This window comes from Triticum urartu, chromosome 7A (genome assembly GCF_056163025.1).
Source record: "Triticum urartu cultivar PI428250 chromosome 7A, HENAU_Tu73, whole genome shotgun sequence".
NCBI lineage: Eukaryota > Viridiplantae > Streptophyta > Magnoliopsida > Poales > Poaceae > Triticum > Triticum urartu.
Genome location: NC_141879.1, coordinates 1,241,347 through 1,262,606, shown reverse-complemented (window position 1 = coordinate 1,262,606; position 21,260 = coordinate 1,241,347). Strand labels below are relative to the sequence as shown.

General features: G+C 50.8%; 2 protein-coding genes across 2 annotated transcripts in view; both read left to right on the top strand.

Annotated features, from left to right (window-relative positions):
• Positions 1-21,260, top strand: part of LOC125525117 (putative disease resistance protein RGA3) — a 118,750-nt gene that overhangs the window by 58,579 nt on the left and 38,911 nt on the right. The window lies entirely within an intron of this gene.
• Positions 11,614-12,510, top strand: LOC147956671 (uncharacterized). Its single transcript, XM_087536258.1, has 2 exons — positions 11,614-11,779; positions 11,855-12,510. Exons 1-2 carry the CDS (start codon positions 11,614-11,616, stop codon positions 12,508-12,510), a joined length of 822 nt encoding a protein of 273 aa, XP_087392384.1.

Below are 21,260 nucleotides of genomic sequence, written 5' to 3'. Positions count from 1 at the left end.
AGCTTTTGAAAGAATGAAAAAGTATGGACTGAAGATGAATCCTTTGAAGCGTGCTTTTGGCGTGTCAGCTGGCAAGTTTTTGGGTTTCATTATTCATGAAGATGGCATAGAGATTGATCCCAAAAAGATAGAGGCTATACAGAAAGTGGAGGCTCCAACAAGCAAGAGAGATACACAAAAGTTCCTTGGCAAGGTCAATTATTTGAGAAGGTTCATAGCTAATCTATCAGGGAAAGTTGATGCATTTACTCCTATCCTTCGGTTAAAGGATGATGCTGATTTCACTTGGGGGGCAAAACAGCAAGAAGCATTTGATATGATCAAGAATTATTTGTGCACTCCTCCGGTGATGAGAGCACCCAAGCATAGGGAACCCTTCAGACTTTACATTGCAGCAGAGGAAGAAGTTATTGGTGCTGTTCTAACTCAAGAGACCGAAGGAAAAGAGCATGCCATCACTTATTTGAGCCGCCGCTTATTGGACGCAGAGACAAGGTATACGTTTGTTGAGAAATTATGTCTATGCTTATATTATGCTTGCACAAAACTGAGACATTATTTAGTGCCGAGTGCTTGTGTAGTAGCTTGTCAAACCGATGTCATTAAATACATGTTGCATAGGCCAATTCTTAGTGGTAGAATTGGCAAGTGGGCTTATGCCTTGATTGAATATGATTTGGCTTATGAATCTCTAAAGTCCATGAAAGGCCAAATTGTTGCTAATTTCATTGTTGAACATCGGATTAATGACAAGCATGATGTTGATATGAACCTTATTTCATTAGTACCATGGAGATTATACTTTGATGGGTCAGTTTGTAGCAATGGCCAAGGTGTTGGTATGTTTATATATCTCCTCATGGTGCTGTTTTTGAAGCCTCATGCCGCTTAGAATATTTCTGCACAAACAATCAAGCCGAATATGAAGCATTGTTATTCGGCCTAGAGATGTTACTTGCTATAGGTGTTACACATATTGAGGCTTATGGTGATTCGTTACTAGTGGTACAGCAAATATCCAAAGTCTTTCAGTGTTAGGACGAATCACTTAATGTTTATCTTGATAAATGTCTAGATATAATCTCTACTTTGGATTGTTTTAGCATTGCACATATATCTAGACATGACAACTGGAAAGCAAATGAGTTGGCACAACAAGCATCTGGATACCATGTTGATCATGGCATGTTTCATATTTCTCAAAATCCGATGGCTTGTCTTACCAGTATAGAAGAGGCCGAACCAGAACCCACTGATTCGGTCATTAACAAAAAATCTAGTGCAGGTGACAATTCCGACTGGAGGAAGCCCATTGTTGCTTACTTGCGTAATCCGAGTGAAAGGGTGGACAGGGCTGTTCGGCGTATGGCTTTTAAATATACTATGAGGGATGATGATCTTTATCGCCGAACAGTTGATGATGTTCTTTTAAGTGCTTGGATGAGGACCAAGCAAGAGTTGCTATGGGAGAGGTACATGAAGGCATTTGTGGTACCCACCAGTCGGCTCCCAAGATGAAATGGTTATTACGACGTGATGGGTTTTATTGGCCGACCATGATTAATGATTGCTTTAGATATTATAAAGGGTGCGAAGCTTGTCAAAAATTTGGTGATATTCAATTGGCTCCCGCTGCAATGTTGCATCCTATTATCAAGCCGTGGCCTTTCAGAGGATGGGGTTTAGACTTTATTGGGCAAATCCATCCGTCTTCTTCAAAGGGGCATCGGTTCGTATTGGTGGCAACTGATTATTTCACTAAGTGGTCTGAAGCAGTACCTCTCAAGAACATGACGCATACGGAGGTAATTAAATTCATAACCGAGCACATTATTCATAGATTCGGTATTCCTCAAACGTTAACTACAGATCAAGGTTCATCTTTTATGTCACACCAAGTCAGAGAGTTTGCCGAATCTTATAACATAAAGTTGCTCAATTCCTCCCCATATTATGCCCAAGCTAATGGACAAGCTGAGTCTAGCAATAAAATTTAAATCAAGCTCATTAAGAAGAAGATTGAGGATAATCCAAGGAGATGGCATGACTTGTTGTCTGAGGCATTATGGGCACATAGAATCTCAAGGCATGGTGCTACGAAAGTGACTCCATATGAGCTAGTATATGGTCAGGAGGCTGTTTTACCAGTGGAAGTAAATTTGAATGCTTTGAGAATAGCCAAACAAAATGATTTATCGGCAATAGACTTCTATAACTTGATGATGGACAACATTGATGAGGTTGCTGATAAACGTTTGGTTGCTTTGAATGCCATAGAGAGAGATAAGTTGAGGGTGGCAAGGGCTTACAATAAGAAAGTCAAGTTGAAGAATTTTCAAGTTGGTGATCTCGTCTGGAAAGTGATTCTACCGATTGGTTCAAGAGATAGAAAATTCGGGAAGTGGTCTCCAAGTTGGGAAGGTCCTTTTAGGATTACAAGAGTTGTTCCCGGAAATTCATATTTGGTGGAATCAATACAAGGGGCATTTTTACCTCGAGCTCTCAATGGCAAATATTTGAAGAAGTACCACCCGAGTGTGTGGCAGGAAGCCTAAGTAGGAAATGGCCGATATACGATTATCGCCCTTAGCACAAACATGGCCGATACATAATTATCGCCCTGAGAAGAATAGATGGCCGATGGAGTGTTGACATCGTCCTTAGAACAAACATGGTGCAAATTATTTTTCGGCATGCAAGCTTTGCCGAAAAACAGGGGGGCCTGTGTTGACACCTGATTTTGGCACAATGCAGAATGCAATGGAGATGGCCTCAAATGACAAAATATTCTAAATGAGAAATTTCACATTGCCGAGTGGAATAACTTTGATGTTTGGACCATAATCATTCGGCATCATATCAAAGACCAAAACTACACTCAGATTGTCATGTAGGTGTTCTGAGTGCTTTTTGGTCAAGTACGCCTCCAGGACAATCTCGGATGAAGGAATGCTCTACATGAATTGTCTTCGTCTCGTCGAATCGGTCGATTTTGATATAAAAATCATCTCAATCCGAGTTCGTATGCAAAAGTTAGAGCTATCTGGACGCAGCCCTGTCAAGAGGCGAAATATGACGCGGAAGACTAGACATGTCTTGGCAAGTGTCTGATGTAATGCGTGAGTGTTTTGGCCCAGAAGATGGCCTCAAATCGGAAAACGTTCAACACGAAAGTTTTTCGTCTCGTCAAAACGGTCAACTGCTTTTGGACACATTTTCATCTGAGGTCGTTTACTGCCTCAAAAACCTTGCCGGGGAAAGCTTGCCGCCGTGAACAGTAACCTTGCCGGGGAAAGCTTGCCGCCGTGAACAGTAACCTTGCCGGGGAAAGCTTGCCGCCGTGAATAGTAACCTTGCCGGGGAAAGCTTGCCGCCGTGAACAGTAACCTGCTGGGGGAGAGCTTGTCGCCGTGAACAGTAACCTCCCGGGGAAAGCTTGCCGCCGTGAACAGTAACCTTGCCGGGAAAGCTTGCTGCCGTGAACAGTAGAAACTGTCGAGGCCAATCTGACCAGATGCTGAAGATGGGCTCAAATACTTATCTAGATGGCTTCGGATGAAGAAGTGTTCAACACAGGAGTTGTTCGTAACGTCGAAACGGTCAACTTTGCTTTTGGAGTCATCATCATCCGACGTAGTATACGACCTGCAGAGACGCTGCAAAAGTCGGACGGTCCAGTCAGCTACATGAACGAGTCCGACTCGAAATTAGAGATGACCCCGTGGAGTATTCAAGATGGCCTTATTTGGAAAAGTGATCAACATACGGATTGTTGGCCTCGTCGAAGCACACATAATTGATATTTGAACCGTCTCCATCGGAAGTCATATGCAGATTCCACAGCCCACGCAAGGAGCAAGATAGAAGATTGGACCAGATTCGGGCTGAATCCGAGTGGGACCAGAACTAGGATTCTAGGACGTGAATTGATGTAATTTTGTTGTAAGGAAAGCCTAGATAAATCCTTTTCTTGTACGGGAAGTCCAGCCGCCTCTTATATATGTTGGGGGTGACGGCCGATTGAACAACACACAATCGAACAAATCAATATACTACTTTTTCATATACGTTTTATCTCTCCACCGTTTTTCTATCTCGTTCTTCGCTGTTCTTCATGTTTGAGAGCTGCGAATTCTGAGGCTCTAGGGGCGAGCGAATCGACCTAGGGCAGGCCATAGCCGCTGCACTCCCTGACGGGGTCCCTCCCGGGGGTATGGGGTTTTCGGGTCTGCAAAAGCGCCCGTCGACTGTCTTGCGTATCGCGCTGTCGGCCAGGTCTCCTTCGACGTGAGCTGCAGTGCATCACCCCCGGCGTCGAGGGTACACGTGACGTGTTCGTGTGTCAACAGCATTGTCATCGCTTAATTGGTAAAATACCCTATCGATTAGCTGCACAGATATGTCCGGATCCTCTTGGGAGGCCGGGTCGAGGGACCGCTCCGGATCCTCGGGCTGTGGAGGCGGGCTGTTTATCTCCCGTACGGCCTTACGCAGTTCCTGCGTTGAAATCGCAAGATATAATACTTAACTGTGGGAATATGGAATGGATGGGCAAGAAAAAGTGTCAACTTACCCAGCTCGGAGGGTTGTACATAGAAAATCCACCCTGTGGATTGACGCGGAGGAATTCCTCCTCTTCTCCCTTGTACAACTCGGACAAGATCTTTACTAGAGCAGCGACCGAGTCCGGCCCCTTGCGGCCGCAGCGGGTGGAGTCGTCCTCCCCATTGAAATCCCACATGGGGTGGCCTCTATATTGAAGCGGCTGCACCCCCCGCATAATGCATATGGCCAAGACCTCGATCATGGTCAATCCGGATTGAGCTAATAACCTTATCCGGCTCATCAGGTAAAGAACGTCCCTGTCATCTTCCTCCTGGGGGCTCCATGGACGCCAGCTCAGGCGCTTCTTCAAAGGAGCATTATTGAACTCAGGAAGGCTGATCCGAATAGGATCTGGGAGGGGGACGTCTTCTATATAAAACAATTCTGAAGGCCAGTCTTCAGATGTCTTCTTTGGTGTTCCGGATAGATATCCGGTCCCGGCGATGCGCCATACTTCGGCTCCGCCCACTTGATATATTGACCCCCTCTGAGAACGGGGCACAAGGCAAAACAGCTTCTTCCACAGCGCAAAATGAGCCTCGCAGCCCAAAAATAGCTCGCAAAGGGCTACGAAGCCCGCGATATGCAATATGGAGGCAGGCGTAAGGCTGTGCAACTGGAGGCCGTAGAAATCCAGGAGCCCCCGGAGAAACGGATGAATTGGAAATCCGAGTCCTCTTATCAAATAAGGGACAAGGCATACCGCTCTCCCTTGGAGGGATTGGGAAGGATCTCCGCTTGCTCTCCGCCATTATAGGTGGCGAGCCCGGCTCGAACCGGGACCATGTATGCTGGGGGGAGGAATCCCTGGGTCTGAAGCGTCACTAGTCGGCTGTGCGGGACGGAACATCTCTCCCAATCTCCGGGCTTGGGGCTGGGGGAGCGAGAGGAGGAGCTGCGTCGACCGGCCATGATGGAATGGATCTCTGTTGGGTGCGCTCCGATGAATGCTCGCTAAGGGAGGATGGTGTGATTTGGATCTGAATCCTCGTCTCTTTAATAGGCAGCTCATTTACATAGCTAGGGGGTAAATGTAAAAACACCCTGGCTCTTCACATTCGCTTGACACATGGAAGGTGGCCATTATTGGGCGTGGAAGCTGAGGAGCGCAGCATTCACGAGAAGCCGGACACTATTTAACAGGTATTCGGAATTTGTAGGAGAACCCGCCTTGCAATGCCGAAGACAATCTGCACGCCGGACTCATCGTCATTGAAGCCTAGTTCGGGGGCTACTGAGGAGTCCTGGATTAGGGGGTGTCCGGATAGCCGGACTATGACCTTTGGCCGGACTCTTGGACTATGAAGATACTTTGTGTGGTGAAGATAGAGCATAGCCAGACTATATGATTTTGTAGGGATAACTTTCTTTAGCCATGTTATTTTGAGAAGACATAATTGCTTAGTTAGTATGCTTGAAGTATTATTATTTTTATGTCAATGTTAAACTTTTGTCTTGAATCTTTCAGATCTAAATATTCATACCAAAATTAAGAGAATTACATTGAAATTATGCCAACTAGAATTCCACATCAAAAATTCTATTTTTATCATTTACCTACTCGAGGACGAGCAGGAATTAAGCTTGGGGATGCTTGATACGTCTCCAACGTATCTATAATTTTTTATTGTTCCATGCTATATTATATTCTGTTTTGGACATTATTGGCTTTATTATACACTTTTATATTATTTTTGGGACTAACCTATTAACCGGAGGCCCACCCCAGAATTGTTGTTTTTTTGCCTATTTCAGAGTTCCGCAGAAAAAGAATATCAAACGGAGTCCAAACGGAATGAAACCTTTGGGAACGTGATTTTCGGAGCAAACGTGATCCAAAGGACTTGGACCCTACCTCAAGACATCAACTAGGAAGGCACGAGGTAGGGGGTCGCGCCTACCCCCCCCCCCCCCCCGGCGTGCCCTCCACCCTCGTGGGCCCCACGGTGCTCCACCGACGTACTTCTTCCTCCTATATATACCTACGTACACCCAAACTACCTGATACAGAGCCAAAAACCTAATTCCACCGCCGCAACCTTCCGTACCCGTGAGATCCCATCTTGGGGCCTTTTTCGGAGCTCCGCCAGAGGGGGCGTCGATCACGGAGGGCTTCTACATCAACACCATAGCCTATTCGATGATGTGTGAGTAGTTTACCTCAGACCTTCGGGTCCATAGTTATTAGCTAGATGGATTCTTCTCTCTTTTTGGATCTCAATACAATGTTCTCCCCCTCTCTTGTGGAGATCTATTCGATGTAATCTTCTTTTGCGGTGTGTTTGTTGAGACCGATGAATTGTGGGTTTATGATCAAGTTTATCTATCAACAATATTTGAATCTTCTCTGAATTATTTTATGTATGATTGGTTATCTTTGCAATTCTCTTCGAATTATCAGTTTGGTTTGGCCTACTAGATTGATCTTTCTTGCAATGGGAGAAGTGCTTAGCTTTGGGTTCAATCTTGCGGTCTCCTTTCTCAGTGACAGTAGGGGGAGCAAGGCACGTATTGTATTGTTGCCATCGAGGATAACAAGATGGGGTTTATATCATATTGCATGAGTTTATCCCTCTACATCATGTCATCTTACTTAAAGTGTTACTCTGTTCTTTTGAACTTAATACTCTAGATGCATGCTGGATAGCGGTCGATGTGTGGGGTAATAGTAGTAGATGCAGGCAGGAGTCGGTCTACTTGTCTCGGACGTGATGCCTATATACATGATCATACCTAGATATTCTCATAACTATGCTCAATTCTGTCAATTGCTCAACAGTAATTTGTTTAAAGGGGTTAAAGCGGATGTCCTCATGAAAGGACTTAGTCGTGAAGCCACCGCTACGGGTTAGCTTAAAGGGGTTAAAGCGGACAAGGGACGCAAGAGAGTTTTATACTAGTTCGGCCCCTTACGATGAAGGTAAAAGCCTACATCTAGTTGTGATGGAATTGATGGGGTTTCGATGACCAGGCAGCGAATACGCTTTGCCTGAGTCTCGAGTTGTTGTCTGTTGTCCTGAACCGTCGCTGGGTCGTCCCCTTATATTCATGGGTTGACACCCGTCGGTTTACAGAGTCCCGAGGCCGGCTCATAAACGTGTCTGGCTAGGTCTTCGCTCTTTCTACCTTACAATGCAAGTTACATATCAATGCTGGTTTATAGCTACTGGCCTTAAACCGGTTCTGGGCCCTGGGCCTTTACGCAGTGTCACCGTCTGTCTTCATGGGCTTCAAGTATAATGAACTACTGATGAAGTTAACCCGGCCTCTCCTGGCCGGTTTACGCCCAGTAGTTATATCCCCAACATTAGGCCCCAGACTGATTTGAACTGGTTCATGTTAGTCCTCAAGAAAACTTCGTCTTCAACATCTTCACAAAATTTTGTAAACCGCCGCGACGTCATCTTCCCGGGCCGTGGTAAACCGTCGTGACGTCATCTGTTATTAAAAACTGTGTATGACACATCTTCATTAATGGGTCTCCGACAATCAAGGCGACAACTCCGCCTTATTTCCAAATTTCTGGCTCCTCGATTTTCGCACCTGACACTTATCCCTTGCCTTTATAAATAGGGCCGAGGGGTCATTTTCACCTTTCCCCCTCATGCCTCTTCGCATCATCGTCTTCCTCGCGCCGCTCAACATCTGGAGCTCCGCCGCCACCATCGACCGTCGCCTCTGCTTCAACTCTGGCCGCTGCATCACCCTGAACGCACCAGAGAACTGCGTTGCTTCTCCGCTCCTTCATCAGCACTGGTAAGCTCTCTGCTCTTCCGCCATATATCTGTTCTAGGGTTTCGGTGTTCTTCGGTGTTCGTCGGTGTTCATTGCTTGTATAATAGAGTTTTGATCCAGACCTTGATATTCATCCTGTTCAATGATAGTCGTAGACCTTCCTTTCCATCTAATGCACCTCATTAAAATAGAAGATCCCATCTGAACCTTCAACCACTGTTTTGGTACTGCTTCTTAGGTCTGAATATATTTCCCTTTTCTGATGTGCAGCAGATCCAAAATTGTAATACCAACTTATGAAATATGTTTTCCTTCACTTATACATCTGTAGACTTGTATCTTCAATGTCAGACTAGGCGGTTTAACTTTTCGAAAAATGATGACCCAGTATATACCATTAGTCCCCTTGTTGAACCGCCAATGTACTTCAACTTATAGCCTTTGTTTAGTAAATTCCGGTTTATGATTAACCAACTCCGGTTTAACAACATGCTTACATCCTTGCACCGCCGCATAGTTGTCCACTATAAATCTTAAACCGGTAATTATCATGTTGTAGATCATTCGTTGCCATGGCCAAGCAAGTGTATGAATGCAATTGGATCCCTTCTTGAGTGACTGAAGAACAGTTAGACAACCTTGTCAAAACGGGCGCTTTAACCCAGAAAGATGTCATTCACTGGAGGGTCCCTGGCCCGGAATGTCCTCCTGCACCCAAGGATGGAGAGATTGTTGTTTTTGCTGATCACTTAGGCCGGGGTTTCAACCCTCCCGGTTCAAAAAAATTCCTGGATGTACTGGCCAGCTTTCAACTGCGCCCACAAGACATCGGTCCTAACTCTGTGACCAACATCTGCCACTTCCAAGTTTTTTGTGAGGTTTACCTTCAAGAGGAGCCTACAGTAGAACTGTTCAGGGATTTCTTTCACCTAAACCGTCACACCGAATTCAAAGACGGACCCAATACAGAATTGGGTGGAATGGAGGTCCAAAAAAGAAAAGAAGTCACCTTTCCTCATCCCAGTCTCCACAGTCACCCCAAAGAGTGGAACTAGACCTGGTTTTATTGCAAGGACACGTCTCCAGCTGACGAAAACCCCCTGCCGGGATACCGCCCTGAACGTCTAAGCAACACACATCCTCTTCATCAAAGGCTGACTGCCAAAGAAAGGGCCAAGTATGCTCCTCAAATATCAAAGCTCAGGGCTTTTATAGCAAACGGTTTGACAGGAGTTGATCTTGCACGCTGCTGGATAAGCTGGAGCGTTTTTCCCTTAAGCCGGCGCCCCAGTTTGATGTGTGAGTACACAGGGTATTTGAAGGATGCTCAGCGACACATTGACATTCAGCTTACAGATGATGAAGTCACTGAAGCTGTAAAAAAGATGTTGAATGAACCGGAGGCTGTCTGTGGTCAAACCAGACTACTCCCTTTCTGCGCCACCAACAAACCGCCAGCTGTAAGAATCATATAATTTGTTTATCTAAAATTGCTTCTGTCCCAATATTCTCTGAAAGTGTGATTATTTTCTTGACAGGGCGATGATATGTTCTGGAACAAGAAACCCCCGCAAGACAAACCGGTGAAGCCAACCCATCAAAAGACCAAAGTTGTGAAAAAACCTGCAAACCGGAAGAGGACCACTACATCCTCCAATCCACCAGCTGATGATGATGTGGGTAACCCGGATTTAGAGGTAGAACTTGACTCACTTGGTTCATTTTTCATACGCCTTATTGATGATGATTATTGTCAGGACGACGCTGAAGTCAGTCACGCCGATGCTGTAGAGGTAATCGATCTTTCCTCCGATTCAAACCCTTTGCCATCACTAAAAATCCGTTGAGCAAACCGGAAAGTTAAATTTTCTCATCCTCTTGCTTATTTGGATCCAAACTTTCTTGTGAAGACACAACAACATGAAGCGCGCTGCACAACCCGGCATAGCGGCCAGGTAGTTACCTCCGCCGGTTTACCGAACAGTTCGGTTCGGAAACGCCGATCAGAGGTCTCTTATTCCCTTGATACTTCACGCCCCAAAGCGGGTTGTTTTCGTCAACCTCTTAATCTGTCTCACTCAAATTATCAGGGCACTTCTCATTCATCCTCTGGCGAGTCGTCAGCCACCAAACTTCCACCCCTCAAAACGGTTCTTGGGTGAGTTATATACTTGTTTTTACCCTTAACATGCATTTTATACATTATACTGACCTCCAGCCTTCTTACTTTTCTCAGTGCTAAGCCCAGACCAAGCAAGAAGGCTCGGTTGACCACCCCGGCTGATGAAGACATGGCTCTTAATCCGGAGAAGACTTCAGATCCTGAAGAGGCCAACATTGATGATATTCTGAATGACCCACTGCCTCAAGATCATGACTTCGTTGATGAGCAGGCAGAAATTGACACCACCGGCCATGCCGACCAGCCAACAAGCCCTATCCGGACTGACAAACCGGACAGTCCAGGAAAAGATACTTACAAACCGGCAACTCCAGTACGAACTGCTGAGGAGAAGGATGATGATGTTCTGATCACTGGCATTGGCCATACTGATCCAGGAAATCCTGTCGCTTTTCGAAGCATACCGCCAAAGAGGAATTCTTTGCAATTGGCAAAGGCAAATGGAATGCCGATCTGTCCACTTACGCCCATCTGAATGCTCAAGACCTTCATTCCGGCTATTTGAACCGTCTATATACCAGTCGAGATTATGAAGCTGGCTTGGTAAATATGATGAAGGAACGATATGAGGTAATTTCATAATTATTGCCCCCTTATTTCTGAATTGTAGCTTATCAACTCCAATAGCCCCCAAGTGACGGTTTAAGATATCAATCTAAACCGGCACTTTAGTAAAAAAAACTTTATGCTTTGCAACAATGTATATGAAGTTCACTGAAGTAGCCCCCAAGTACCGGTTTAACTTTATAAAGATGAACCGAGACTTTGTAGACGAACCTCCCATATCAGTATTCTTTGAGAAAATATTCATTAGCCCCCAAGTGCCACGTTGAATACTTGTATTATGCTTGGGACTTGTAGAAAATGTATGATGAAGAGAAAATATGCATTAGCCCCCAAGTACCGAGGGCATAATTTGTTATGTGCTTGGTACTTCAAGTATGTACCGTCTCCTTATCATATTAACTGTCTCCTTGTAGGCCGAGCTGAGCAAGAAAGAGAGCCAAACCGCTGATCTGCAGGAGAACCTTAAATTGCAACAAGCTGAAACCTCCAAGGCGAAGGAAGAATTGACCAGCGCTCTAGGCGCTATGGAGAAACTGAAAGAAGGCTTCAACAAAGAGCGGGCGGATTGGGAGAATGAAAAATCCGATTTGATCAAAAGGGCTGAGAAAGCAGAAGCTGCTCTTAAACCGGTGGTTGATGAACTGACCAGCATAAAGCGGCAGGTTCATGCCATGACTGCAGCTGTGTTTGGTAAGCATCCTTAATTCCTAACTTCAACATATCCTTTGATGTATTTGCTGGTTTACTAACTTTATGTTGATACAGGAACTCGTATTAGCCACTTGGGATCTGACGTTCAGAAGAAACTGAAAGCAGCTTATACTCTGATAGAGCAGCTGTATACCGGCGCACAGCGGATCATATATACTGCTTCACACAACAATCCGCCTCCCACCTTGATCAAGGATACTTTAGCAAGGTTATCTATGCTTCCTGCCTGGGTTGATGAGCTAAAAAAGTCTGCTGCTAGAACGGGCGCTTTGGCCGCACTGATCCGGGCAAAAGCATGGTTACCTGACTTTGATCCAGTTGAAGCGGCCCAAGGTTATCCCAGTTTGAAGGAAGACAGAACGGAATTTGGCGAAGATGATCTCCGGATCATAAACCGGGAAGTACGCCCATTGGCTTGTCAACTGGTTGAAGAAGCGGGCATGTCATACTATCAAGCCAGCTATGATGACAAGAACAAGCGGGTTGCTGCACAAATTCCAGAAGCGCAGAATCTTATCCCGCCAATTTGTAAGCACACTTATGCCCCTGATATTGAACCTTCTACGCTGATAAGTGATGAAGCTGTATTCCAAGCCCTAACGGGGATCGACTGGGCAACTATTGATTTCCAGCCACTGGGTAGGGAAAAAGAAGCTGAACCGGCGCGAGATGATCCGCAACCGTCAGGTCAAGCTGGTGACCAATCATGAACCGGAGGCCGGTTTAGTCTTCTACATGCTGCGACATGTATTTGAGAAAACAATTATCCTTTTGGGCACTTGAACGCCTTATAATAGGCTAGTTAAAATACTTGGTCTGGTATGCCTTCGTGCATAATTATCTGCGACTGATGCTTGCTTAATCCGACATGTTTAAGATATGATATTCATAATCCATAGCCATTTATTTAAGTCGTTCCTGTAGATAAAAAGTTCAAAGCGCCCCAGCGGTTTACCGCCAGGCGGGCCATGATACCCATATATATATATATATATATATATATATATATATATATATATATATATATATATATATATATATATATATATATATATGACCAAGGATGACAACCTAGGTTGCGAAATATAACCAAATATGGAAACATATAATACATGTAACCTTTAGGCATGATGTTGGCTGACCGACCTTGTAGCGGGGTTTTATAACCCAACTCTTGGAGGAGAAAACAACTCCTGTTTGTATAAGGCCGGTTTATAATATAAACCATTCCGGGTTATGATAAACGCCGATTTACTCCATACCGAGATTTCGATTCAAAACCTGACCGGACTAATAGTCTCCGGATTATGATTTGATCGTGTACTGCCAATTTATAATTGTCAGTCTGTCCAAGTTGATAATTCTGGTTTAAAAAACATCATAAATCTTATCAAAAAGAGAGCAAAAGCTCAACCAAAGGCAAAGAAAACTGTTGTAGTCGAGGCTTTTCACGGGCTGCCAGGCCCCAAATTCTAGGCTTTTCATGGGCTGCCAGGCCACTGAGTTAAACCATTTTTGCAAAGCCTTTTAAGATGGTCCGCAATCCTTAACCAATCATCATTTTAACTTGACAAGTTCAGGGTCTGTATTTTAGAGTAACTTGTCAAAGTTCGAAGGGTCATACCAGGTTTACCTGGGCGGCGTGACTTACTTAAAGAGGCAGGTTAACCCGGGGTTTTAGGTGTATACACCAGGCTGTCAGCGTTCTGGGAACGGGGGTCCCCAGACTTGCCATCCTGCGGCCTGCGGCGTGGCTCGAGGAGGGGCCTAGCATGGCCCATCTTCATCAACACAGACCCAAGACCCTCGCGAGGGGCCAAGCCTCGCGGGGCGGATGACACGGAGCTTCCTCAGGCACGGCCTCATCAGGCTGGCTCGCGAGGAGGCGGAGAGATCAAGGCGGGGTACCTCACGAGGTGCCCGTGACGCAAGCCATGACGACCAAGGGCGCCAGGCGGGCGCCAGCCTACGCAGTGTCCTCCTTTCCTCTTTGGTGCAAAGGGAGCAAGCGCAGGCGAGAGCATCAAGCAAAGGCACCCGTTTCGGTGCAACGAGACCAAGACCAGTCCAACGGCAGGGAGGAAGTCATTGTGGAGCCCAAGCCAGTGTCACCGCCAGATCCTTTGGCAGGCGAGGACCAACTTTAGTCAGGATAAGTGTACCAGATGTTCCCCTTCAAAATGGCCAATTGTTGGCGCTCTTCCCGCTCAATATTTAGGAAGAGGCCCAGGGCCTTTGCCTATAAATAGGACTAGACACCCCCAGGGTAGAGGGGATCGAGAATCTAGAAGCCAAGAGAGAAACAAGCTGGGATCGGATCGAGTAGCATCACACACACAGAGAGAGAAGGGTGACTGAACCCCCCTAGCAGTTCATCGCCCCAGCCAAGAACTGACCCTCGCGAGGCTGTTCTTCCTTGTATTGCTCATCATCATCAGCCCAAGAGGCAATCCACCACACCACAAACTAGAGTAGGGTATTACACCACAATGGTGGCCCGAACTAGTATAAACCCTGTGTCTCTTGTGCCGTTCTTTCCATAGCTTAGATCATAGCGAGGCGGTGGGGTGCAGGTAGGTAGAAGGCAAAATCTCCGCGCGCACCCTAGTGTCCAAACCTCAAGGGTCTGCCGGAACCCGAAATCCGACATTTGGCAAGCCAGGTAGGGGTGCACCGGAGTTTTCCCTTCCGCCACCGCCATGACCTGCCTCGCGATGAGTAGCGCATCGCCCGCTCCGGCCGCCGGCGCTAGCACGGGGGCCAGGGGGCTCCAAGCCCTGGCCCCAGCCCTGCAACGGGTACGGTGGCCGGACAAGTCCAAGCCAACGACGCCGCCACGCTACAATGGCGCGACTGATCCACTGGCCTTCTTGCTAGCGTACGAGGAGGCCATCCTCGAAGCTGGAGGTGATGATAGGGTCATGGCCAACTGGCTTCCGATGGCCCTCACCGGCGCTCCGCGCGCATGGCTGCTCCACCTACCGGCAGCCTCCGTGGCCTCTTGGGAAGAGCCCCACAGCCTCTTCCTCGCCCACCACGCTACACCAACACCCCCTGTCGTCGCGGCCCTCCTGGGCGGCTCGCAGGCGCCGCCTACAAGTCACCACATCAGCCGTTCATTCGCCGGGTCAGCGCCGCTTCCACGCGGCAGGGAGCTCTCCCGGACCGGGCGGCGCCCAAGGCCGGCCTGACCTTCAGCTCGAAGGACCACCCCTCCAACTCGGCCTGCTCGGGTGCGCTCCCCATGCTGTGCACCCCCACCATCTGCCAGGTGGCCGTCACCAGAACTCTCATCGATGGCGGCGCGGGCCTCAGCGTGCTCTCGGTTGAGGCCTTCAACCTCCTCTGCATACCCCTGGAACGGCTGCAACCCAGCCGGCCCTTCTCAAGCGTTGGGGGCGGGTCATCTAACTCCTTGGGACAGATCCTTCTCCCAGTAACCTTTGGCACCTACGAAAACTTCCGCACGGAGCTGATCGACTTCGACATCACCCCCATCGGCCTCCCCTACAACGCCATCCTCGGCTATCCAGCGCTGGTCCAGTTCATGGCCGCGACGCACCCGGCGTACAACCTCATGAAGATGCCCGGGAGCGGCGGTGTCCTCACCGTGCACGGGGACACCAGAGACGCGCTACGAGTGCTCAAGCTCGCCTTTATGACGGCGGCGTCGGCATAGCCCGCCGACTCGGAGACCCCTGAGCCCAAGGGGGCTGCACCCGCCAAGAAGAAACAGTTGTTCACCCAAGACAAGGCAGAAACCAAGCAGATACCCGTCGATGAGGACGGGTCCACCAACGCCACTTTCACCATAGGCGCCAACCTCGAGCTCGAGCAGGAGGAGGCCCTGGTCAAGTTCATGCACGCGAACAAGAAGGTATTCGCTTGGGAGCCTGACCAGTTGGTGGGGATCCCTAGGAGCGTAATCGAGCATCACCACAACGTGTGCCCCAACGTGCGCCCTGTGAAGTAGAAGGCAAGGCGGTAGTCCACAGAAAAGCAGGCCTTCATCGTCCAACAGACCCGCAAACTAGAAGCCGCTGGGGTCATTCGCGAGGTCCGATACCCGGATTGGTTGGCCAACCCTGTCGTTGTGCCAAAGAAGGGAGGGAAGGAGCGCATGTGTGTCGACTTCACCAACCTCAACAAGGCATGCTGGCAAGATCCATTCTCGCTCCCCCGCATCGACCAGATCGTCGATTCCACCGTAGAATTTGGCCTGCTATGCTTCTTGGATGCCTTCTCTGGGTATCACCAGATCAAGATGGCGGTAGAAGACGTCGAAAAGACAGCCTTCCTAACCCCGTGTGGGGTGTACTGCTACACATGCATGCCATTTGGGCTGCGTAACACGGGGGTGACCTTTCAGCGGCTGATGCATATCACCTTGGGCCCGCAGCTCGGGAAGAATGTTGAGGCCTACGTCGATGACATTGTGGTGAAGTCTCAGGAGACCAGGACCCTGATACAAGACCTGGAGGAAACCTTCGTGAGCCTCAACGCAGTGAACCTGCGGCTCAACCTAGAGAAGTGTGTGTTCGTAGTCCCCTCGGGCAAGCTCTTGAGTTTCCTCATGTCCCACCGAGGAATCGAGGCTAACCCGGAAAAGGTCAAGGTGGTCGAGGACATGAGCCCGCCAAAGACCCTTAGAGAAATGCAAAAGCTCACCGGGCGCGTGACCGCGCTTGGGCGCTTCATCTCCAAGTTGGGGGAGCGAGCGCTGCCCTTCTTCCAGCTAATGAAGAAAAAGGGGCCCTTTGAATGGACTGAAGAGGCCGACAAGGCATTCCAAGATCTCAAGAGATACCTGACCAGCCCTCCGGTCATGGTGGCTCCGCGCCCTCGAGAGCCCCTGGTGCTTTACCTCGCCGCCACTCCCTACTCCGCCAGCACAGCCCTGGTGGCGGTTAGGGAGGAGAGTCGAATCAAAACCACAGCAGCAGCCCGGGACAAGGAAAAGCAGGAATAAGGAAGGCCCACAGAAACCACCACCGCGGCTAAGGAGGATCAACCGCCGCAGAGGAGTGCACCGGAGGCGGAAGAGGCCCCTCTCCCAGATGGCCAGCCTCCGGAGGCCTCATCGCCTCAGGAGGCGCCATGGTCTCCGGAGGGCGCCACCAGCACTGACGCACCCAACCTCGTTGAGCACCCAGTGTACTTCGTCAGCACGGTGTTGCGGGACGCGAGGGCACGATAACCCATGCCTCAGAAGCTCCTCCTCGCGCTACTGGTGGCGTCGCGCAAGCTGCGGCACTATTTTCAGGGTCACCCCATCAAGGTCGTCTCGTCATACCCCTTGGAGAGAGTGCTCCGGAGCCCTAACTCAGCCGGAAGGGTCGCTGAGTGGAACATAGAACTGCAAGCATTTCAGCTCGGATTCAGCACGACTAGAGTCATCAAGGGAGCAGCATTAGCAGATTTTGTGGCAGAATGGACGGAGGCACCAGGCCTCAAGGCCGACGAGGATCGGTCCCTCTCCCCGGGAAGCGAGGCGCCAGAAGGCTGGGTCATGTATTTCGATGGGGCGTTCTCCAGGCATGGCGCTGGGGCTGGGGCGGTGCTTATATCGCCCACATAGGACAAGCTCTACTACACTGTACAGCTCTGTTTCCAGCAAGGTGAAAAGGTCTCCAACAACATAGCGGAGTATGAAGGTCTAATAGCGGGCTTGAAGGCCGCAGGTGCCCTGGGGATGAAACGCCTCACCGTCAAGGGCGATTCGCAGCTCCTTGTCAATTTCTCCAACAAGGTGTACGAGCCGAAAGATGAGCACATGGAAGCCTACCTTGCGGAGGTCCGCAGGATGGAGAAGAAGTTCTGGGGGTTGGAGTTGTAACATGTGCCCCGTGGCACCAATCAGGAGGCCGACGACATCGCCAAACGGGCGTCCAGGCGGTTACCTCAGGAGCCTGGCGTCTTCGAGGAGCGGCTCTTCAAGCCCTCAGCCCTGCCGTCATTGTCAAACACGGCTCAGCCTTGGGAGGAGCTCCCCCAGCCACCTACTTCAGGAGCCCCGGTCTGTGGCCCGGCCTCAGGAGCACGCCTGCTCCTGACGATGGAACCTCAGGAGGGGGACTGGATCACGGAGCTCCGGAGTTACTTAATACAAGGGACCCTGCCGGAGAAGGAGGAGGATGCGGAGCGTGTGGCACGGCTGGCCACAGCATACTGCATCAAGGATGGAGAGCTCTACCGGAAGCGACCAAACAATGTATCCCTGCGCTGCATCTCCAGGGAGCAAGGAAAGGAACTGCTGGAAGATATACACGGCGGAGACTATGGACATCATTCATCATCACGGAGCCTCGTCGGCAAGGCATTCCGCAGTGGGTTTTATTGGCCCACCGCCCTCAATGACGCCGTCGAACTGGTGAAGGCTTGTGAGGCCTGCCAGTTCCACGCCAACCGGATCCGTCAGCCGGCAGGAGGCCTGCAGACTATACCCCTTTCGTGGCCGTTCGCAGTCTGGGGGCTGGACATCCTGGGCCCGTTTCCTCGGGCGCCAGGGGGCTACCGCTACCTCTATGTCGTCGTGGACAAGTTCACCAAGTGGGCTGAAGTAGAGGCCGTCCGCACCATCCCCGCGGGTTCCGCGGTCAAGTTCATCAGGGGCATCGTGAGCCGGTTCGGGGTGCCGAACCGCATCATCACAGACAACGGTTCGCAGTTCACCAGTAACCTCTTCAAAACATACTGTGCTAACATTGGAACGCAGATATGCTACGCTTCGGTGGCGCACCCCCGAAGCAACGGCCAGGCCAAGTGAGCCAACGCAGAGGTCCTGAGGGGCCTCCAGACCAGGACGTTCAAGAAGAAGCTGGAGGCCTGCGGCAGAGGTTGGTACGATGAGCTTCAGTCCGTGTTGTGGTCCATCCGCACAACCGCGACCAAGCCGACTGGAGAGACCCCGTTCTTCCTGGTCTACGGAGCTGAAGCGGTCCTCCCTCACGAGGTCAGACATCGCTCCGCATGGGTTCTGGCATTCGACGAGGCGCAGCAGGACGCCATGCGGGGGATGAACCTCGTGCTGGGGGAGGAACGTCACCGAGAAGCCGCGCTGCGAGCGGCAAGGTACCAACAAGCACTGCGACGATATCACTGCCGCAACATCCGCCCCAGAACTCTCGAGGTAGGAGACCTCGTGCTCAGGCGGGTTCTCTCCAGGGAGGGACTGCACAAGCTCTCTCCCATGTGGGAGGGCCCGTTCAAGGTTGTTCATGTTTCCAGGCCTGGCTCCGCGCGCTTGGAGACTCAGGAGGGGGTGCCGGTTCAGAACGCATGGAACATCCAGCACCTCCGGAGGTTCTACCCCTAAAAAGGCCCAGAGCCTATGAAGAAGGCAAATGCCTGTGAAGATTATCCTTTTTGGAAAAGGCCCAGAGCCTGTGAAGAAGGCGAATGCCTGTGAAGATTATCCTTTTTGGAAAAGGCCCAGAGCCTGCGAAAAAGGCGAATGCCTGTGAAGATTATCCTTTTGGAAAAGGCCCAGAGCCTGTGAAGAAGGCGAATGCCTGTGAAGCTGTCACGTTTTGGAAAAGGCCCAGAGCCTGTGAAGAGGGCAAATGCCCGTGAAGCTTGCTTCCCCCAGGAAAGGCCCAGAGCTTGTGAAGAAGGCCAACGCCTGTGAAGCTGGCCACCCATGACACTCTCACGTAATAATGAGTTGGGGCTGTACACACCCCGGAGTCTCAGGAGCGCCGGCCTCAGGCCCTGGGGCTCCCTCCCACGCCCAGTGGCAGCACTTGGCTCCGCGCTGGTGAGAAGACGTCAAAGACTAGATTAGATGCCGGACGCGGATTTTTCATTTGCTTTCCGCAGTTGGCTTGTTCATCCTCATTCGAAATTTTGTTGAAGTTGTTGCCGTCTTTGACTTGTGGTTCTTCGACTTTTCAATCTCCTGCCTCGATTTCTCTTATGCAAGGCCTCGTGAGGGGGGCAGCCGAGCGCCCTCGTGAGTGTTTCTGTCCTAGTCGTTCAGAGGTTTCGCGACCTGGGTCCATTACAGGAGCACCCTTCCAGTCCGTGCCCCACGGGCATCGCGACATGAACACAGGGCCTGGGTCGGTCGCCCCCCCACGGCTGGGGCCGGGAACTATCCACGCGTGGGAACGTAGTCGGGAGGCACGATAATGGAAGCAAAGCGATGATTAACAGCAATAACCCAAACACGCCCCCGCGGGGCTCCACGCTACTGTCTTTTTACACACGAAAAAGGAAAAGAAAGAGCAAATCAGGCGCAGCTCGCCTCACACCGGCCTCCAGGGAAGACTCGAGCTGCCTCCGGGGCTCAGGCAGACTCCCTCTCGTGCTGCACCAAGGCGCGACGGCAGGCAGACGCGCTACCACCTTCCAAGCAGGTACGACGGCGTGGAGGCTGACCGCGGCCATTGCTAGAAGAGTCGCCGCCTGAAGAAGAACCGGTGAATCTTGGGGAACCCTGAGCGCTGCCAATCACGCGAGCGCTGCCCTCTCCATCATCGCCGGGGCTGGGTCCCCGGCCGCGGTCGTCGTCCTCAGGGCAGCACCCTGTGCGGCGACCATCTTCCCCAAACACCCTCACGTAGAGGGTGGCATCGCCGTCAAAGTTGAGGTGCAGGGTGCACCGACGGCTCAGGCCATGCGCGCGGGCAAACGTCTGCCAACCGCGGGTCAAGGCCAGGCTCACGGCTGCAGAGACCTCCAGTGAAGCCCATGAGGCCCGGCTGCAGCAGCCGTCTGCCTGAAGCCAGAGGCCGCCCAGGGCGCCGGCCGGGAGCTCACCGAGGAGGAAGCGAGGAAGTTGAAGCCGGGTGCTAGTCGGCTCCGCCGACCACACAACGAACTCTGGCAGCACCTCTGCAGCATGAAAGCGCGGCCTAGGGGAACGCGCGACCGAAGCGCGCCCCCCGGCCGCAGCAGTCCGCCCGTCACCGTGCTGGAAATCATCTCCACGGCCGCGGGGAGCTGCCGTGGTGGCCACAGGATGTTTGCGAGGGCGCCCTCGGCCGCGCTTGGGCGGGGGAGAGGCAGGCTCAACCTGGCGAGCCTTCCCCTTCTCTACGGCCGAGAACCTCCTCGACGGAGCCATGAAGAAGAAGGAGAAGCAAGGAGGGATGAACTGGAAGGGCGCGCGTCGCTCCGTACTAATAGCCGGCGAGGGCCAACAGTCGGCCTCCACGATCGCAGGTAATCATGACCCGCTTTGTATGCAGGGACTTGTCCAATCCGTGCAGTTGCCGAGGCGCCGTGGGGAAGTGGAGACGCCCACGTCCAATCAACCGCCACGCGGCGCCCAAGGCCGCAGGCTGTTAGGGCCCGCGGCACTTCGCTCTTGCCCTTTCGCCTCCCTGCACGGCCAAGTCAGGGCGCGCCTTGGGCCCGGGGGCTACTGTCGGTGTTCTGGGAACGGGGGTCCCCAAACGTGCCTGCCTGCGGCCTGCGGCGTGGCTCGAGGAGGGGCCCAGCACGGCCCATCTTCATC

What these genes read in the sequence shown, in the direction of transcription:
- LOC147956671 (XM_087536258.1), top strand. Translation starts at nt 11,614, where the DNA reads ATGGAGAAACTGAAAGAAGGCTTCAACAAAGAGCGGGCGGATTGGGAG. An exon ending in CATGACTGCAGCTGTGTTTG is followed by an intron (nt 11,780 to 11,854) that starts GTAAGCATCCTT and finishes ATGTTGATACAG; the next exon opens with GAACTCGTATTAGCCACTTG.